The following is a 19,218-nucleotide window of genomic DNA, read 5'->3' as shown; positions in this document are numbered from 1 at the left end:
GTTCCCTATCTGTTATCCTTTTTAATTTTCTTCAAGGTTCTTAAAGCTTCTGAAGTGATCTAGTCTTCTTATTTGTTTACATGTTCATGGTCTATCTACTTATTCTCACTAGACTCTAAGTCCCATGGGGTCAGAGTCCTTGTTTGAGCTTTTACCACTACTATTTCCGGGACCAAGAATAATAAAGCTAAGTACGTTGCAAAGGCTCAGTAATTCTCTATTGAATAATAGATTGGATAAATTCAGCCCTTCAGAAAACATTCCCGGAGTTTTACTGTGGGCCAAAAAGCTCCTAAATCAGGACTTCTCCTGACTTTGCTTTTAGGATTCCTATGAATCATTTAATTCTCTACCAATCCTTTTTCCACAGACTTGAAGAGTTGAACATGTAAAAACATTACAAGGATGCATGTTTGATAAGGTGGGAAGTCCATACCAAGTTTTATGATCTTTTTTAGCCCCCACTGTTTTTTATTTAGGGCACTTTTCTTCTCTAAAGTGAAGCCAAATTATGTTGGCTGTTATTATTTTTTTACTATTTCAATTATAAGGAGAAAAACCTCATAAAACTGTTTTCCTTTACAAAAAGCAAATCTGAATAGGATGAGAAGAAAACAAGCCCATATCTGAGCTACCAAACAACAGAATAATCATTGGGTCTAAATAAACAAGAGATTAGGCAGCAGACATAATAAAAATGTTATGTGGGAAATGTACACTCGTTTTCTCTTTTTTCTCCCTCTCTCTCTCTTTAGTTGAATTTAGCTTACGATGGAAGTCTTTGTATTTTATGTTGGGCTCCTGGATTCACCAGTTGTATAGAACTAAATTGTAGGTTATAATTAGATGATAATTTTCACCATTTTCTATTGAATTAAACTGCTCAAATCAGTGGTGATTCTGGTAACATGCAGACAGTGTTTTCCTAGCAGTAGACCCATCAATAGAAGTGAAAACAGATGAAGTGAGGTAAGGATAAAAGTTGATCAATAAGTTGAAATCAATGTAACTTTCTTGGCTTATTTCATGTGGCTAATGTTTTCAGAACTACTCATTGATTTTTCAATTTGATCATCCAACATAATTAATTAATAAATTAATAATTAACCCAGTAATTAAAACATGCCAAAATTCATATATATAGAGGTGACTTTATAGTCATAATATTTTGACAAATCAGCAATAAGGCATAGCTTTTTAAGTACACTTATAGCAATTTTTATACACAATCCTCCTTTTGGAGATGTACTGATTTTCAAAATGAAGTACAATCTAGTAAATTCAAAAAGACATGAGAACTTAAATGCCAATGTCTGTACTTGAGTATAACAAATCTATTTATCATAAAAATGTTATTTTATCCTTTTTTTGTTGTATTTTAGAAAGTGTTATTCATGCTGTCTTTTAGTTATACCAACTAAATACTTTTCAATTCATTCCTGGATTATTACCTCTGCTCAAATTTTTTTTCCTAGAAACTGGAAATTTCTTGGAGGCATTTCATCAAAATTTTACCTTGATCTGCATGAGGGAAAAAGTTCCTTTTTGCACAATATTTATCATGAAATTTCATAGCAAAATCACTAAATTCCAATTATTTCCCTTCAAATAGTACAGTAGAGAAGTGTGAAATTGATAGTATAAAAATTTCATGTTACCTCCTCAATTTCTACATTCCTTACCATTCAACTCAACAAGTTTAGTGAATTATACCTGTTCCTGTAGTTACACCTTCTTTCTTTTCCTCTGCAAATAAGTACATAGCAAAATGGTTTAAACATAAAGCAAATTAACACAGAAGCAGATAGTCTGAATAACTCACACACAGGGGTCACTAACCACACTTATTCTACTGCTAGGGCCTCACATACCTTAACTGATAGACTCAATCATGAAAGACTTCATCCAGAATGACACAGTAGAATAGAAGATTCAATTCAGGAAACAGAAGTTAATACATATATGACTTACTCTCTTTCAAAAAGGGCCCAAACACAGGACTTTTCATCTATATAATGCTGAATTTTAACTTCCATCAACTTTGTGAATTAAAAACCCTCCCGTAGAAGAAAAGCGTTTGATTCCCAAGTCAAGCTATGTATAAAACAAAAGAGAGGCCTCTTATCAGACTTCTAGTGATTCAATGATTCTATCTTTATGTGGGATTACAATGAAAACTGTAATTCTCTATAAAACAGACTTAGAAAGAGTTAATGGCAACCAAAATATACAGGGCCCCTTTCCTTCACATAGCCCCAGGAGTACATATTTATGTTACCACCGAGTATCTTGGAGAATATACTAGGGCTTCTAAAGTTATGAGATCAGCGTACACCTGTTTATTGTGGCATTATGGATGCAATCAGGGTTGTCGACAGTGCCAGTTTAGATGTACTATGTCTCCCAAAATGCCATTATCTTTGATGCAATCTTGTGGGGGCAGGCTTATTAGTGTTGATTAGATTGAAATCTGTTGGGTCAGTGTTTCCATGGAGATACTGCTCAATCAACTGTGGGCGAGACCTTTCATTGGATAATTTCCATGGAGGTGTTGCCCCACCCATTCAGGGTGGGTCTTTATTGGATCACTGGAGTATTTTATAAAGAGCCACACAGGCCCAGACACAATGCAGCTGTGAATGACATTTTGGAGAGCAACTGAGAGTGACATTTTGAAGAGGAGCTGCAGCTAAGAGAGGACAAAACGCCCCAAGGCAACTTTCTGGAGAATGCCATTTTTGGAACACAACCTGGGAGCAAGCGGACACCAGCCACATGCCTTCCCAGATGACAGAGGTTTTCCGGATGCCAATGGCCATCCTCCAGTGAAGGTACCCTTTGTTGATGCCTTACCTTGGACACTTTATGGCCTTAAGACTGTAACTTTGTAACCAAATAAACCCCCTTTATAAAAGCCAGTCCATTTCTGGTATTTTGCAAAAGGGCAGCATTAGCAAACCGGAACACCGACAAATGTGCTTACAAGGTAAACTCTTGTATAGTCTCACTTTTAGGACTATTTTCACTATAGCCTGTTGACTCTAAAGACTTTTTTTTTTTTTTTTGGCTTCATATGTGAATTTCCTTTTATCCTTTTACCACACAGCAAGACAAAGCCTTGGAAACAGTCTTTATATAGCGTTACACAAGTTTTGCAAATGGGAACACTGATGCCAAAGAACTGGAATTGGTTAGTGCCGAGGGATGAAGAGAAAACACAGTGCTGAAGAAAAAGGAACATAAGCAGCATTCAAGGGTTAGCTGTAGTGACACACTGCACACTATCTCAGCCCACTTCACTTGGCACCCAGAAGGAAAACACTCCCCATTGCTGCCAAAGCAATTTGGGTGGTCACAGGCTAGCTCCTTTCCTACCAGCCAAATTAGTTTATTCTTTTGAACTCTTATCCTTTTTTTTGATTTGAGCTTGTTATGACCTTTATTTATTTATTTATTTTTGTCTCAAAATGAAAAGAATATGGTGGGCAAAGCTAAATCTTCCATAGGGAAAACTGTTTACCCGGAGAAAGGGGGTAACTCTTGATTGTCTTAACTCTTACTTAACATGACTAGGAAAGAAGCAAGAGCCATATATTAAAAAAAAATGATAAAAATTGGGATGGGGCTCAGAGACCTCTCTAAATTCAACAAATGGTGTTTTAAATTCTAGTTTCCCTCCTTTCCTTCTCCTTGGGATTTTCTGTCAGTGGAAGTCAGTGGCATCACTTTGGAGAGTTAGAATTGGGAATGAAGAGAAAGGGAAGGGAAGAAGAGCCATAGAAAGCTATGATCTCAAGTCTTCTCCTCTTTCTCTTCATTACGGTGCTGAGTCCATGAATCAGAGTTGGTGAGATTCCCCTGTGCCTGCCTCTGCTGATTTATGCCCAATGTATTGACTTCCTTGTACCATGTCTGTTGTGTTTCTGTTCTGGAAACTCTAAGAATATTTGTGATAAGAAGATACTTATGTTACTTAGTAAAATATGGCACAGAACACGGAAAAGAGCTAACTGTGTTGATAACTGTGAATAAGATCCATGCAGATTTTGGAAGCCAAATAGAAGGTTTCATTGTTTTTAAAAGTGATGTAGAAGGCAGAATATGTATGGCTCTGGGATTCAGAGGGCAGTTCACCCTCATCTCCAAGATCCTGTACCTCAACCTATATATTTCTGACACAAGATCCAGTTATTTGAAACTGAAATTGGGCCTCCAGTGATGTGGACACATCCACAGAAGTACAGTGGCAGTGAGGTCATTTATGTGTACAACTGAGAGAAAAGAGCAGCCAATTGCTTAATTTACTTAACAATCATACTGCTGCATATACACTTGGATTACAGAATTTACATTCAAATATACATGGTTCTAATGAATACTCAATGTACTCAGAAGAACAGATGAGAGTGACTCTGACTGGCCTTCAGTTGGGTCCCTGGGAGTGTCTAGAAACACGCATCTGTGCATGTGTGTGTGTCTATGTGTGAATGCTCACCAACTTAATGATTCACAAACAGAATAGATGGAGGAGACAGATCACACACAAAGGGCTTAGACTTGACTTCTGTCAACAGATAGGTCTGGAACTCTGCAATAAATTTTAAAAAGCTTCACACCAAAATTCACATCTACCCACCAGAAATAGAAACAAACGACTAATATTTTGTATTAGTTTTAAGGGAGAGTTTCATAATAGGACTAGAGCCAATTTCGGAAGGATTACAATGCACAGAAAACAAACAGAAGATGTAATAACAAAATGTCAGTATTTTCTTTAGGTTACTGCTTGGAACTGGGATTCTTTTATAGCCAGGTAGTAGGTCTGACTGACTTTTTATGTGGGGGTTAAAATCTTGGGTTGTGAGTCAAAGTAAACCCAAGCCCATTCTGAGTTTGGCTGCTGTTTCTTTCTAATTTTTCCTGACCTTCCCTTTCTTGGCAGTCTAAAGGCTCTAATATCTTGTCTTCTGGCTATGAGAACAGAACACGTGGTTTGCTTGAAGATTCGTGTTAAACACTTGTCCATTAACCTGACAGGAAGTGCTAAAGAGCAGAAACAGCAGTTACCAACCAGACACTCACCTCAGATCCAAAGCAAACACACTTAACCCCTAAAAAATATACTTGATCCTCAAGTGCAGGGAAATCAGATACAAGGTAACTACTAACATGTTTTTCCTTGTGGCTTTAGGACATGCTTTCATTAAGTTATTTGTTCATTAATTTTGTCACCCAGATATAAGATTTTTTCTTCTTAGAGAAAATAGAAATTTAAAACAAATCCTGCAGTTTACAACAAGGATTTGTAATCTAGATAGGGACAAAGAATAATGCTTTGGTTTTATTATAAATCCAGAGTAACAGTTCAACTGCTTTTATATTATATATAGGTAATTCAAGAGAAACACCACCCTGCCCCATCTCAAATTCCACAGCTACCTGGAAGGAATTTCATATCAGCAGTCAAGTCTTATATCTAAAATATGTGAAATATAATTCTGTTATGCTGTTGAATAATTTCTACATAATAAATAATACAGTTGTAGAGAATCTCTGTAAGCCAATGAGAAAGCATGATGACAAAAGTTCACAGGGATATCCAAGATTCCATACTGATCTGAATCCACCAATCAGCAACTCAGATTCTAACTAGAGCTCCTTCATTTCAACTTTATTAAATTCCCTTTACCACCTACCCTCTCTGGTCTGTTAAGTTTTGGAGAGAAAGCCTGCATATGGCAGTGATGCTTAATCCATGGGAGTGATCTGATAATAAGTGCAGGTAAACCTACTTTTTCTTTTTACAAACTGATAGATAATTATTAGGAAAAAAAAAAAAAAGATTCCAGTCAACTCCTCATTATAGAGATTACACAGACCAGGCTACAAACTATGTTCCCTTCCCTTGAAAACTTCTGTTTCATCTATCTCCTATATTTTCTTCCAGTTTATAAACCAATTACCAGGGCAGGTACTTTTTCCACTTATTTATTCATTCATCCATTCAAAAGACATTTATTGAGCACATTTGCTAATTACTATACTGGGTGTTTTTAATTAAAATTTTAATCCTAACATATCTCTGAGATACATATTCTTTTTCCGATTTTGTAGATGAAAAGCTGGGACTCAAAGAAATTAATTAACTTGCTGGACCAAGTGTGATGCCAAAACTTTTGCTTGTTCTCCTACATCATACCAGAGAAAAGAGGGCAATAGATGGTTAATTGTAGTCTTGACATTTTGTGCTATGTAATCCTTCATTGGCTTAAAACATAGAAAAGTCACCATCTCTTCCAGGCCTGTCCAGCTTAGAGGAGGAAATGAATACATCTGTTCACTTGTCAAATTTGCTCTTTTGAAAAAAAAAATATTGAAGTTATACAAATATTTACCATTCCATTAACTTATGTAATCTAGAGACTAATGAACGCAAAATGACTTTATGCTTTTTGGGCTATTTGTCTTGCCATTAGTTAAAACATTATGACAAATTCATCTGTAACTAACAAACCTGTGCTATTTTAAAGTCCAGAAAATGTGAAGTTAGTGCTGAATCTCTGTGGAAATCTGATTTTTACAACTGTCTCCCTCTTTGCATCAGGCCTCTATTTGGTTTCCATTTCGAAATCATGAAATGAACGTACCGTCCTGACCTCCAGCCATCTGTTGGCAGCTGAGAGAAATAAGTAGGCAATGTTGTTTGTGTCCGTCAGTTCCAGCATACGTTGCTTAAATCTGGATTCATGCCTGCAGAAAACAAAAATATTATGTTAGGCACACAAAAGCAGAAATAATAAAAAACAGTCACGCTTACTACTACACTATTTACTCAACATAGTGACAAATTGATGAGATGGAATGAATAGTAAATGAACTCCTACTTCAAAATAAAGGTCAGCTGCTACCGCTCAGCTGCATTTTCAGTGCAGATGTGAGAGAGTGCTTCCTTCCTGTCTCACACCACTGCTAGCAAAAGGAATCTTTCTGAAGACAGTCCTATTAAAAACCATTTCATAAATTTCCAAATAATGATTGTAGCCATGAAAACAAGGCATGGCCCATGTTGAAAGAACCTCACAAAAATCAGAGTGAACTGTACCAAAACGCAAAACACTTCACTTCCTATTTACTGCATTTATTTCCCTTTTCCAAATGACATTGTAAAGTTAGGGGGAAGGGGTTGATGAGAACTAGGAAAGACAGGAAACTATGCATTTGTAGCAAGCATATATGTGTGTGTGTGTGTGTGTCTCTCTCTCTCTCTCTCTCTATATATATATATATATATATATTTAAAAGCCTCTGTTTCTGGGAACCAAAGAAGAAAATTGAGATGGCAAGGAGTTAGAGGATGGGGAACCATGGGGATGGCAAATGTTGTTCAATAATATGTATTTTATGCCCGGAAGTTCTAAACTATTTGTAAGGATGATTGTTGCACAAAAGGAACTATATTCTAATTATTTGGAAATTTATAAAATGGTTTTTAATAGGACTGTCTTCAGAAAGATTCCTTTTGCTAGCAGTGGTGTGAGACAGGAAGGAAGCACTCTCTCACATCTGCACTGAAAATGCAGCTGAGCGGTAGCAGCTGACCTTTATTTTGAAGTAGGAGTTCATTTACTCTTTTACTTATTTACTCTTCGTCTTCGGCACATACAGTTAAACTATTGATCCTTGACAAAATTAATTCTCATTGCTCACCATAGTCAGACCAATTTCTGTGCAACCTGTTTTACATTTATAAATGAATCTAATGAAAACCTTATCCACGTGAAAATATAAGCTGCTCTCACAGAATGTCATGTTATATGGTAATAAATCTTCTCTAAACTGAGATCTAATTTAAATCCAAATCTTTTCATCTTCTAATTATTTTCCCCAAAAGACAAAACCATGGAAAGCTGGATAATATAATCAGAACAACTAATTTAGAGCTTTGGGAAAATGCCAAATCAAAATGTGATTTAATCCTCTGAGGAATAATGCCTCTGAGGGAGGTATTATTGTTTTGCCCTTTTTGCATATGAGTAAACTGAGATACAAAGAGGTAAAGTAACTTGCCCAGGTGCACAAGGCCAATAAATGACAAAGTTAGGACTTGAGCTCAGGCAGTCTGAAAATAAATGTGGTTTATTTAATCCCCGTAGCCACGACTTGTTTAACACAGACCTCCCAACTAAGTGTCGTGATTGCAACAAACAGCCAGATTTCATTTGACAGCTTGGCAGTGTTTCCTGTTTGATGAGAGTGCCCCAAATCCTCAAATCTCTTTAAAAAATTTGCAAAACTTTAGAATAAACCGTCAGTTGTGTTAAATAATGAAGTAGTCCTAGGTGGAGAGCTGACTTGGCCCACCGCAGCAATCCATACAGACCCATGTGAAGCAGATACTTGATATCTTTCCAATCAATTTGATCATTCCAATATAACAAAGCATGTAAATCAGGATAATTCAGCCAGGCAGCAACATCTGATGTTTGATAATCAAATGACCTGGCAAACAGCCAAATGCTGACCTCACTTTTTGTTTCATAGTTTGACCCAAATGCCATGCACAGGCGAGCCTGTGCTGAATGGCAACACATGGGTGTGGGATAAGCAGACCTAGGAGCAGCCTAACCTCCTGATGGCCCTTTGAGAGATGGGCAAAGTGAATAATTAGAAGGAGGACCACAGGACCTCAGGTCTTACTGAGATGCTGTGCATGAACTATAAAGAGATATATGCATGTAAGTTAACTTTCTCTACTTACATGTTAGGCAGATTTTCTTCCATCTATTCAAAAACATTTAGTAAGTATCAAGTAAGAGACTATGCTAGACAGTGGGCATACACATTTGAATAAGATATGATCTCTGCCGTTGAGGAGCTCATTGTCTAGTGAAAGAGATAAATGTATTCATGAGTAAGGATGGTGCAACATAGTACTGATGGCCATATGCACAAAATGCTACATGAAAATAAACGGAGGGGATGCTTTGCACTGACCTGAGGATCAGGACGGTGGGAATGGGGTAGATGTTGGAAAAAGAAGAAGGGTGAAGCAAAAGTTTCACAGATGGTGGGGAGGATGGTCTGAATAAGGATTTTAGAGATGACCTAAATTTTTCAGGTTATAAAGGAGGAAACAGCTTTCTAAATAGAGGAAGCAGTAGGAGCAAAGGCATGGAAATGAGAAAGCTCAACATGTTCAGGGGCTGGAAACAGGTTCCTCTCTCTAGAGGACTGTGGTGATAGAGAGGTTGGGGAAGAGATCAGTTGGACCAAAGCCAGTGGACTATGTTTGAGATGAACATCAAACCCTTGAGTCTCACGAAGTGCTTTTTCTGGGACTCTTCTTACTGTTTGTCAGAGTCTGGGGCTGTTGTTTCAGATACACTCTTAAAGAGTTTGTAAATGGAGTTGGTGATGTCCTGGAGCAGCAGTGAGTGGGGAGGGGTGAAAATGCAGTGAACATTCTTTCTGTGTGTTTCTATTTGGCAAGAAACCTCCTGTTTTCCTAATGGAAACTTTGACACACTCAGTCTGTATCTTTTCATCCACATCCAGCTCATCTTCTGAACATTCTTAGACCTTTATTCTGTCAGACGAAAAAATAGAAAAGGTCACTGAAATCTCAGTCTATTTAACTGTGACACTTCAGTGGTAAACTACTTGAGGGAATTCATTGCTTCATCTGAGTACACCATGAACCCTGAATGCAGGGGAGGAAAAGCAGTCTAATTAGTAAATACTAGCTTTCCAAAAGAGCCTGAGACTCTGGAGACTCTGGGTAGCTGAAAGAAAGGAACAGATGGATGGAAAAGCACGTGTTTGCGTCTTGACCACAAGTGCCAAAATGTAAAGTGTCTAAAAGTGTGTCATGGCAACAGGGCTAGCCCCCCAAAGAGACTTTCTTTTCCTTTGGTTTAAAAATGCTGATATTCGTGGTATTTATATTTACTTTAAAAAATCACCCTGGAAGAGCTAAATCTGGATGACTATGATGCAGGTGCTTCTAGATAGAAGTTGGGTTGTCTTTTGTTCCAGTCATAATTCAATCAATGAAACTAACACTTACTATTTTGCCCTTCTTAGAGCAAACTAGGGTTTTTCCTAATTTAAAATTGGGGATAGCAATGATAAATTCTGCTCATGCGTCTAGTGAAGGAGGTAAATGAGAAATCTCAACATTGATTCTTGGTCAATTCCTTCTTTCATTCTAATGCTTCCTCATTTCCTTAAAGATTATTTTCCAATCTTATACTTCAGGGAAGAAAACAAAGTTTGTCTTATCAAATTCCATCAACTTCCTGCTGTACCACCTCCACCTACCAGCCATCCTGAATCCATGCACATTCTTTCTTTACCTTCAGAGAGAGGCTGGGAACCAAATCCTCTTCATGATGAGCTGATCTCTCCACCTGAGCAGTTGAACTCATCCCAGATGATCTTTCATAAAAACTTGTTTCACCAGTTGTCCCAGCCTGCCTATATCTCCATTTCTTCCCCTTAGCCTTTGAAAATGTCTAGCTCATTACCCTCTTTCAAACAGAAAAGACAATAAAAAACTCCCTCTAATTAGCCCCAGAATATCTGCCTACTTGAGAGACCTTTTTTTGAGAGTGTAGCCTGTCCTTGCCAACTCAACATTCTCATTTCAAGTTAATTCTTCAATACACCGAATTCCGACTTCAACCCTCTCCATTCCATGATAACCGCTCTTGCAAAGTTTACTAACAGCTTCATGGTTGCCATACCTGATGGGCAATTTTAATTTCTTATTTATTGTATTTCTTTTCTGTTTTCAGTACCACAAACCATTCAATTTCTTCTTTAAATGCTCGCTTGATTTAACTTCAATGACAGTACTATCCTGATCCTTTTCCTACTACTCAGATGGCTTATTTTTTCAGTCGGTCTGGATTCTTCTCCCTTGGTAGGGAGATTATGTCTGCCCTAGCAAGTGAGAACATTTGTCACTATTACGCTGTTCTAGTCTTGAGAAGAAGAGGGCAGACTAAAATAAGGTCCATTACAACAACCCTGTCTAGGGGATATATGGATCAAACGTAAGTATGGCAGTCCCTTAGCCCTTCTAAACCCATCCTTGACATTTTAAAACTATCAGAGGTAAATGTTTGCTTAATAGAAGGCGTCATATAGAGGAGGGACAATCAAAACTCTCAGCTGACCACACTTAAGGGGCTCTGATGGCCACTAGGGTGGCATAATGCTGGGTGCCGGCCTCTTCTATCTGGATATATATGCATCGTGAGGGGAAGCCTCAGGTAATGTGACCTACACAACCATTTAGTTCTTTTTACTCATGGGACTGCTGATCTTTGCAAGGACAAACTTGATAAACCAGTGGGCACAAGAAGAAGGTGACCAAGGCCTGGATCCCCCTGGGACTTGGTTTGGCTTTGGTAGCATTAGGGGGGCCTGTGTCAGCGTTAGCCAGGATTAAGGGGAACTCAATAAGATTTTTAGTTGGAAGACTGAAGCCAGGATAAGGGGCAAGACCAATTCTGTTCCCTTTATGGAAGAAGTTGACTGGAGAACAGTTCAAACATGGTGCCCAAATGATGAAGTTGAAGTGAAGAGTCAAGGAGACAATTAGCAGAAAGTAACAGATACAATTAGCAGAAAGTAATGGAGTGTCTTTTGAACCTCTGAGCATCTATGTGTCTGACTCTGTTAGTATTCTAAAAATAAGTGGCTTCCAGTCTTGTGGGGAATAAAGACACAAAAACAGATGATGATGATGATGATGATGCAGTGTGATAAGTTTAGGATACAAGTTAATATCGAGAGCTTAAGAAGAACATGGAGTCTACATTCTGATAGTCAGGTAAGGCTTCCCACAGTAGGTAACAATCATGGGCTAATACCTGAGCAATGAGATAAACAATGGTTAGTCAAATGTAAGAGGAGATTGGGGAGGACCAGGTAACATAGCCTAGCTTACTCTGTGGCATGAACTTAAGAGGATCAGCTTTGTTTAAAGAGTCAGCAATTGATGGATCATATCTTCCACTCAATCTTTTTGTCTGACCTTTCCTAAAGTGACAGTAGCCTGCAGATTTTGTCCAAACCTATGGCTAAAACTTTAAATAATTTCCTTAAGAGAATGATTCGCAAACCTGTTATCTTCTGCCCTGAGATACTTCTTAAACACCAGATTTATATACCCAACTGACCACATAAAATCCCCACCTGAATCTCATAAACACCTCAGTCTGTTCATAACTAAACTCATCATCTCCTTCTCCAATTCTCTGCTTCACCTTGAATTCCGTAAATTGGAAGATAGTACTGACCCATGGAAATCAGAAACCTAGATGTCATTTTCAACTTTTACTCCAACCTTATTCCTTACATTCAGTTGTTCCCTAAATCTTATTGGTCCCACTTCCTAACTATCCCTTAAATCTGCACTTCTCTCTGCAGTTCCTCAGTTCTTGCTTTAGCCAGCCTTGGTCACCGCTCACCTGCTCTACTGCAACAGCCTCCTGGCATCTTCTTGCCATTACCTTCAATCACCCCCCAATTCATTTTTCACAGCACACCAGCGTTATCCTGATGAATACAGCTCTGATCATGTCACATACCTTTTCAAAATCCTTCAGTGACTCCCCAGCATAGGAATAATTAAGTCCAAGTTCCTAAAAGGCACATCCAATGCCCTTCATGTCCTGGCCACTTTTACTTTTACAAGCTTCACTCCTAAAACCCCACTCTTTGTACTCTATGTTCCAACAATACTGGAGTCTGTTAATATCTTTATAAAATAGAAATATTCATGCTTTTGAATGTACATTACAACCAATTTGAATATTCAATCCTTTATCTCCCATGTGACCTATTCATCATTCAATGATTTGTTCAATAATTATCCCTCATTCCTTTGTGACAGAGTACTACCCTGCTCCCTGTTATAACTGGAATTTGTGATACATACAACAGACTATGTATCATATTGTATGTTCATTATTTTTTTCAAGCCCACTCTCCTACTAGGCTGTGAGCCTTTAGACAGAACCCACATTAACCAGTCAGTCCATGTAAATTTCTTGAGCACTTACTAGGTGCCAGGCCACAGTGCCTGGTGATACAACAATGAATAAAGGCCTGCACACATAGTACGTACACTAATACTAAAAAGAAAATACTCAAATATTCCTTACACTTGAAAGAACTGCTTAGACAAAAAGAAGAGTATATATGAGTACTACTGATCATTGCTGGGTACTATTAGAATGTAAATTTTATCTTAATATCAACATTCAATGCCAGCAAATAGTTTTGACATCCCCAATAGAACAGCACACTATGATGGGAAAGCATCTCATTACATAAAGTATGTACTCTTCATGATGAAACTTACATAGTTTTATGTAGAAACAATGTTATGGATGATTGGATCTTACTTAATATTCTACTTTTGGACCCAATTCTATGTTTTTAATATATTCCCTAGGTTAGAAAAATTTCTGACTGAAATCAATATACATTTGCACTTGGGGTTACACAAAGATGTAACAGCTTGAAATGTCAATCTTCGAGTTTAAATTAAATATTCCATAATACCGGACTCTTATTCTGATCTTCTGAACAGGGAAAACAGGGAAAGATAATTTTTATGAGTGTTAAGTAAACACTCTTGGTCAAAGGCTTGGGTTATTACTTTGTTTACCAACCCTGAAGGAAGCTGATGAAATTCTAAAATCACTGTTGTAATCGTATTCCTTTTATTATTATTGCCATTATTATTATTATTATATTATTAATGTATTTATTTTAACTTGGCTATTTGGTGCTTATTTTAACTTGGCTATTTGGTGCTTATTTGCTAGTCATTGTGGTTAGTGCTTTACATACATTATCTCAATTAGGCCAATGACCAGAAGAAGCAAGACTGATTTCCCCGTTTTACAGATGGAAACTGAGGCTGGGAATTTACAGGTCTTGTGCTGGTACCTTTCCAACATGGTGCTTCATCCTTTCTTTACTCTTGGTAAAATCTGAGATGAATAAACTCTAACTGGCCACAGTTTTTCTGACTCCTGGTTTAACACACCACCAGGCACACAGTGGTCATCTGAAAAATGGTAGCAATTATCAATTTTTTATAGATAAACGTTTGTTGATGAGGTGATCAGCAATATGAAAACCTTACTGACCTAAATGCCCGAATGGTGGTGAGTCCTTCAGCTGTTTCTGAGAAGTGGCAAAGCAGAGGGAGCTGAGTACTGTCATCAAGTTCCTGGAGATCCCTGTGACAAGAGAGAAATGCAAAGATAAACTTCACTTGCCTTCAGGATTAATCATTCTAAATTAACGTTACTATTTTTCATTTTAATCATTTTTTTCCTAGCTCTCAATTAACAAAGACTTCAACAGCTTACAGACTAAAGAGGAAGGGAAAGATGGGTACCTAACAGACACAGGTCTAGGCTGAAAGTAAAGTGTTGTACAAAGCTAGGGGCTTTGCAGGCCAATAAAGTAAACCACTGTGGGGGCACAGAGGAAGGAGTGGTTAATTCATACCTAGGACATGGTTGGAATATTCTTTGAGCAGGTGGAATTTAGGTCAAATCCTAAGCATGAGGAGGGCTTTAATGAAAGAGACAAGAAAAAGTGCATTCCAGCTCAGAAAACAAAAAAAAGCAAGCACAGAAGTGTAAAGAACATGGCAAGTCCAATCAGAATGGTGCCCAGAACCCTTTGGGGAAAAGATTATATAAAGGATGGGTGAGGGATTCTAGGAAGATGGCGGCATAGAAAGAAGTGGAAGACTTAGTCTCCCCCAGAACAATTCATAAATGAACAAAAAAAACAGTAAATAACCTGGAATAACAGTAGGGAGACAAACGTGACTGTACACTCAACATCCACCGACATGAATTGGGAGGAATCCCTGAGATCACAGCATAAAATCTGTAAGTAAAACTGCGGACCCGCGCTGAGAGTCGAGAACCTAGAGCCGGGAGCCCCTCCCCCACGGAAGCCGCGCCGTGCACTTTCTCAGCTCAGCTCCAAGTGAGGTTTTAATATTAACTGCTCAATACAGACAGCGAATCCTCAACAAGCAGACAGAGGCTTTTGGTGACAACTGACCTTGGGAGAATCACAGGATAGGGAGCCCAGAGGATCGGGTGCTATATCTGGCTGACGGGAGAACCTGGGAACTTTTCTGTCTCTCGCTCTCTCTCTGTGGAGAAAACCTCAGCCCACAAGACGTTGCAGTAAAGACAGCCTCACACATTCTGCATTCTGAAACGAGCTGAGAGCCCCGTGGCGCGGCCCGGCGGCCCAGGGCTTCCCTTGGGGGACGGCGCACACTGATGACGTAGCACGGCATTTTCTCTCGGCTGAGGGAGGATCGCGGCTGGGAGGGGGGATCCGCTCGGAGAGCCCGGGGGCGCTGCGCTGAGTCCGGTGGTTTGTGGGACACCAAGAGAGAACTGCCCTTCCTCCCTGGCCACCCGTGCACGCGCCCCACATCCAGGGCGGACAGCTCCAGCGACATACCCAGGCTGAGTTCTCCAACTGAACATACGGGAATCGTTTACCCACACTCCGTGGAAAAAAGGTTCAGAACTGACTTGAGGGATATAGGTGACTCACAGATGCCGTCTGCTGGTTAGTTAGAGAAAGTGTATGTCACCAAACTGTGTCTCTGAAAAATTAGATCGATATCCTTTTTTTTTGATACAACTTGAAAGAACCCTATCAAGTAAAACAAATGCCAAGAGGCCAAAAACAACAGAAAATCTTAATGCATATGATAAAACCAGACGATACGGAGAATCCAGCTCCAAACACACAAATCAAGATTTCTGAAGAAACGTTATACCTCGCAAATTTAATTAAAGAACTACTATCAAAGAATGAAAATATGGCAAAGGATTTAAAGGACATCAAGAGGACCTTGGCCCAGGATATAAGTGCCATAAAGAAGACCCTAGAAGAACATAAAGAAGACATTGCAAGAGTAAATAAAAAAATAGAAAATCTTAAGGAAATAAAAGAAACTTCTGGCCAAATTAAAAAGACTCTGGATATTCACAATACAAGACTAGAGGAAGCTGAACAACATCTCAGTGTCCTAGAAATCCACATAACAGAAAATGAAAGAACAAAAGAAAGAATGGAGAAAAAAATTGAAAAAATCGCAATGGATCTCAGGGATATGATAGATAAAATAAAACGTCCAAACTTAAGACTCATTGGTGTCCCGGAAGGGGAAGAGAAGGGTAAAGGTCTAGAAAGAGTATTCAAAGAAATTGTTGGGGAAAACTTCCCCAACCTTCTACACAATATAAACACACAAAGCATAAATGCCCAGCAAACTCCAAACAGAATAAATCCAAATAAACCCATCCCCCAGAGATATTCTGATCAGACTGTCAAATACTGAAGAGAAGGAGCAAGTTCTGAAAGCAGCAAGAGAAGCAATTCACCACATACAAAGGAAACAATGTAAGACTAAGTAGTGACTACTCAGTGGCCACTATGGAGGCGAGAAGGCAGTGGCATGACATATTTAAAATTCTGAGAGAGAAAAATTTCCAGCCAAGAATACTTTATCCAGCAAAACTCTCCTTCACATTTGAGGGAGAGCTTAAATTTTTCACAGACAAACAAATGCTGAGAGACTTTGCCAGTAAAAGACCTGCCCTACTTCAGATTCTAAAGGAAGCCCTACCAACAGAGAGACAAAGAAAGGAGAAAGAGATATAGAGAATTTTAACAGACACACATAGTACCTTACATCCCAAATCACCAGGACACTCATTTTTCTCTAGTGATCACAGATCTTTCTCCATAAGGGACCATAAGTTGGGACATAAAACAAGCCTCAAGAAATTAAAAAAAAAAAAAATTGAATATACTCAAAGAACATTCTCCAAACACAATGGAATACAAATAGAAGTCAATAATTTTTGAACTGTAACTCCACTATTTACTTCCTACATGATAAAAAATACACAAACTCTAATGACAAATCAGTGGTTTTGAACTCAATGTAAAATATGTAATTTTAGACAACTATATAAAAGTGGGGGACTGAAGGAGTATAGAAACATAGTTTATGTGCCCTATTGAAGTGAAGGTGGTATCAAAGAAAAACAAGATTGATAGGGATTTAAGAGGTTAATTTTAAGCCCCACAGTAAACACAAAGAAATTATCAGAGAATATAACCATAGAGATGAAAAGTAGAGTCTGGATTAAGAGAAATGGGGGTAGGGGCAATGGGAAGTTAAGAAAGGAGTGTAGGGTTGTTGTTTGAGGTGAAGGGAAATTTCTAGTAATGGATGGTGGGAAAGAGCATAACATCATTCTAAATGTGATTAATCCCACTAATGGAAGGCTAGAGAGGGGGTGGAATGGGAAGATTTAGGCAGTATATATGTTTCCACAATTGAAAAAAGAAAAAAAAAATAGTCTAACTAGACGACAATTGAATGCTAAGGATGAACTTGGATGGGATTGGAGGGTGGAGGACAGGTGGCTTGAAGGGACACAGTTGAGACATAAGGAAAAGGAAATATAGAATGTAAGCTTTGTATCATTGTTGAATCTCTTATACTTCTTAGCTTTGCTTAATGGAATTACATAAAAGAATGTTCTTGTTCATGGGAAGTGTATACGTGAATTATAGTGTATGTTCAAGGATGTGTGCAGCTAACTCTCATATGTTCAGAAGACAGAGAAATAGATGATGGATGATAGGGAGGGAGGGAGGGAAAGAAATAGTGATGTGACAGTATGTTAAAGCTGGTGGATTGAGCTATCGGGATGGGGGTCAGGGTATGATGGAATTCTGTGTATGGGGCTAGTATTGTTTTTGCAACTATTCATGTAACTTTGAATTTATTTCAAAATAAAAAAGAAAAAGGATGGGTGCACTAGATTGTAGAGGATACTGAATGGGCTGAAAAAAAAAATCACTGAAGACTAGAAATGAAGTGATCAGAGCTCTATTTAAGCTACAGAACTTGGGAGACAGTGTAAAGGGTGAAACAGAAAGGGTAAATGAGTTAACATAGTCCATATAAAAGATTTTGCAAAAGTCCTGAATTAGTGTAAGGCCAATGAGATTTAAGATAAGGGAGGAAATTGTGAGATAGTCAACTGGAGGTAGCCTTTCAAGCTGTAATGATCAATTAATTCTAACAGGATTAATAATGATGACAAGTCAAATACAACTTGGCTGATTATAGTTTGGCAGACTTGAAAAGTGACAGTGCTATCTACTAAGGTGGGGACACTGAAAGAGATTTGAAGAGAGAAGATAGTCATGGCTTTGTTCTCACTGTGTTTGAATCCCTGCCTTCAAGGTATTCCATTCTAGTTCCTCCAAGGAACTATATATGTACATAAATCTTTGATGGACAAATGCCAGAACCTTATCCTTTTCAAAAAGGTAAGTAATCATTGACAGCTTTCCTTGAAACTATGTAAGCTACCCTTCTAGGAGATAAGCTGAGAGTTATACCACATGTTTCAAAATATTTCTCTTTTTTCTTTTCTGTATTTTTTTCTTCCCTTCTCTAGGTCTCTAGGGTTGAGGGAATTTGAGTAACAGCATTGATAGTCACCTGACAGTCAACTGAACTGATAAACACTGTCACATAATCTTGAACAATTATCTTAGGCTGTTCTTGACTGCCTGTGTAGTCCCACAAACAAATGGAAAGTCTTCCCAATTTGAGTTTCTAAAGTGGATTCTCTCACTTCAGAAGTTACAGATCAGGGAGAGAAAGAGAGAATACGAATATGATAGAATGTGAAGGAATGTGCGTAGTCTGTTACTTTTGAAAAATAATTTTTTAAGCAACACTGATCAAGTGGCTATTTGTAAACTTGACACTGGCAACAAGTGGTCACTACACTGAGGTTGTGATAAAGTAAAATACACAAATTTGGAAAGAGAAACCTTTGTTTATAGAACTGAATATGTAAAACCAAAAAAGTAAGGACCCAGCATGATCTTGTATTTAGGAAACAGAGCTGACCACGTGTTAGTTCTTTGATTTTTGATATTAATAACTTCATGGTATTTCCTGTCATTAGTCCCCCACTTAACATTTATTTGGCATTTACAAATATAGTCCTTTAAGCTGCCTGAGCTTTTCAACATTGGTGAGTCCTGCTGAGCCACAGCATCCAAAGGGGGTATTTTGTCTGCGAGATTTAATATCTATCATGAGGTCATACT

At 38.2% G+C, this 19,218-nt stretch overlaps 1 protein-coding gene across 7 annotated transcripts in view; it reads right to left on the bottom strand.

Moving 5' to 3' along the window:
- ABCC9 (ATP binding cassette subfamily C member 9) overlaps positions 1-19,218 on the bottom strand; it is a 164,455-nt gene that overhangs the window by 17,146 nt on the left and 128,091 nt on the right. For all 7 annotated transcript variants that reach the window (XM_037845658.1, XM_037845659.1, XM_037845657.1 and 4 more), the window contains 2 exons: positions 14,172-14,264; positions 6,648-6,750 (listed from right to left, as the gene is read on the bottom strand). In XM_037845658.1, the coding sequence (XP_037701586.1) occupies positions 6,648-6,750; positions 14,172-14,264 (196 nt within the window). The remainder of the gene's footprint in view (positions 1-6,647; positions 6,751-14,171; positions 14,265-19,218) is intronic.

This window comes from Choloepus didactylus, chromosome 8, assembly GCF_015220235.1.
Source record: "Choloepus didactylus isolate mChoDid1 chromosome 8, mChoDid1.pri, whole genome shotgun sequence".
Lineage (NCBI taxonomy): Eukaryota > Metazoa > Chordata > Mammalia > Pilosa > Megalonychidae > Choloepus > Choloepus didactylus.
Note: the sequence above shows the minus strand (reverse complement) of the source record. Positions and strands in the feature narration are given on the sequence as shown.